General features: G+C 41.4%; 1 protein-coding gene across 1 annotated transcript; it reads left to right on the top strand.

The window, feature by feature from the left end:
* Positions 1–374: 374 nt before the first annotated feature.
* LOC149423650 (uncharacterized) lies at positions 375–779 on the top strand. The gene has a single exon (XM_089632275.1). It carries the CDS (start codon positions 375–377, stop codon positions 777–779), a length of 405 nt encoding a protein of 134 aa, XP_089488401.1.
* Positions 780–1,563: the final 784 nt, after the last annotated feature.

Here is a 1,563-nt window from a genome sequence, read left to right as displayed (position 1 = left end):
AACGTGTTACAAAGAGTTATATAACCAATGTTATGTAACTTGTTAGAAATTCAACTGAAAAATGTTGTATAACACGATGTTGTGTAACTTTTTTTCTGTTTTTATAGCAGGTTACATGTTACCCAGAGGTTGTCGGTAAAGATCAAAGGAATTAGATAACTTGGTTGTATAACAAGTTGCAAGCTCGTCCACACACACAACAAAACAAAAAAAAAAAACACAAAAAACAAACAACCCACCTTTCAGTGTCCTCCCATCAGTTGATGGAGAACTATCTGTAAGTGAGTGTGTCTGAGTGCGTGGAGTTTTTTTTAATTTGACTGGCGTTCTTTGTTTTGTGTATTTTGTGAGGTATTTTTTGAGGTCTTTTGGAGATGGAGTGGACGAAGGAGAATACCGAAAGATTGATTGAGCAGTATCGTGAGAAAGCAGTACTTTGGGATCCACAACACAATGAATACAAAAACCGTAATAAAAAGCAAGATGGTTGGGCTGATCTAGCTTCCGATTTTGAAGGAAACGTGGATGAGGTGGAGAAGAAAGTTCGGATGCTAATTGGACAATTCCAGCGCGAATTGAAAAAAGGGAAGAGTGGAGACGGAGCTGATGCCCCTTACAAGACCAAATGGATATATTTCCACTCTCTGCTTTTTCTAAAAGATAAAAACACACCGAGGCACCAACAAGAAGTCGGACAGCAGCTCACGGGTGAACTGCAGCAACCAGATGAGTCCACACAGGCGTCAGATCAGGCACAGGTAAACACACTTCAGTTTTAATTAAACTTTAATTAATTTTAATTACATTTTATACAGTTTAATTTTTCAACTTTAATTTAGTAGTTAACTACCTATTTAGTAGGTACCTACATAATAATTATTTGTCACTAAGAAGAAAGTGGGAGGAGAAAAACAATGTAGGTAGGTACCTACTTAATCCCTCGCATTCAGTATCTGTTTTGCCACGGCACTGATCCCTCTTCAGATTGAAAAAAAGCGCTGATTTCATTACGAACCATTCTGCCGACGTCGGAGGGTTTTCTCGGGATCCTTCTGAGCCGCAGAAAGGTATCTGTTGGTTCACCCACGATTCTCCAATGTCCAGGTGTAACTTCACCGGAGGAGGTATCTTCATCATCGAAGGTCCCAGGGGGGGTGTACGATGATGCTGATTGACTTTTTCGAAGAAAGTTGTGGAGGAGGCAACAAGTTAGGACAACATTTTCTGCAGTTAGGGGCTCAAGAAGCAGGGGTTTTCTGAGGACTCTGAATACAGCTGACATTATACCAAATACATTTTCCACAGTGCGCCTTGCTCTGCTATGTCTGCCATTATATATTCTCTGTGGCGAACCTTTTGCTTGTGCCCCCGGATACGGTTTCATCATGTTTGGCAGTAACTGAAAAGCGTCGTCACACACAAAAACGTAAGGAGTTGGCAGTGTTCTCCCAGGCAGAGGTGTTGCCGCTGGCAAATGTAAATGTGATGTTTCAAGAAGCCTCTTGAACTCTGTACTGCCAAACACGCCACCATCAGATATTCGCCCTTGGCATCCAATGCTGA

This window comes from Hesperophylax consimilis, chromosome 5, assembly GCF_061612785.1.
Source record: "Hesperophylax consimilis isolate HC1 chromosome 5, BYU_Hcon_1.0, whole genome shotgun sequence".
Taxonomy (NCBI): domain Eukaryota; kingdom Metazoa; phylum Arthropoda; class Insecta; order Trichoptera; family Limnephilidae; genus Hesperophylax; species Hesperophylax consimilis.
Note: the sequence above shows the minus strand (reverse complement) of the source record. Positions and strands in the feature narration are given on the sequence as shown.

Bases quoted from the DNA above. Each gene is read 5' to 3' on its own strand.
- LOC149423650 (XM_089632275.1), top strand. From the start codon at position 375: ATGGAGTGGACGAAGGAGAATACCGAAAGATTGATTGAGCAGTATCGT.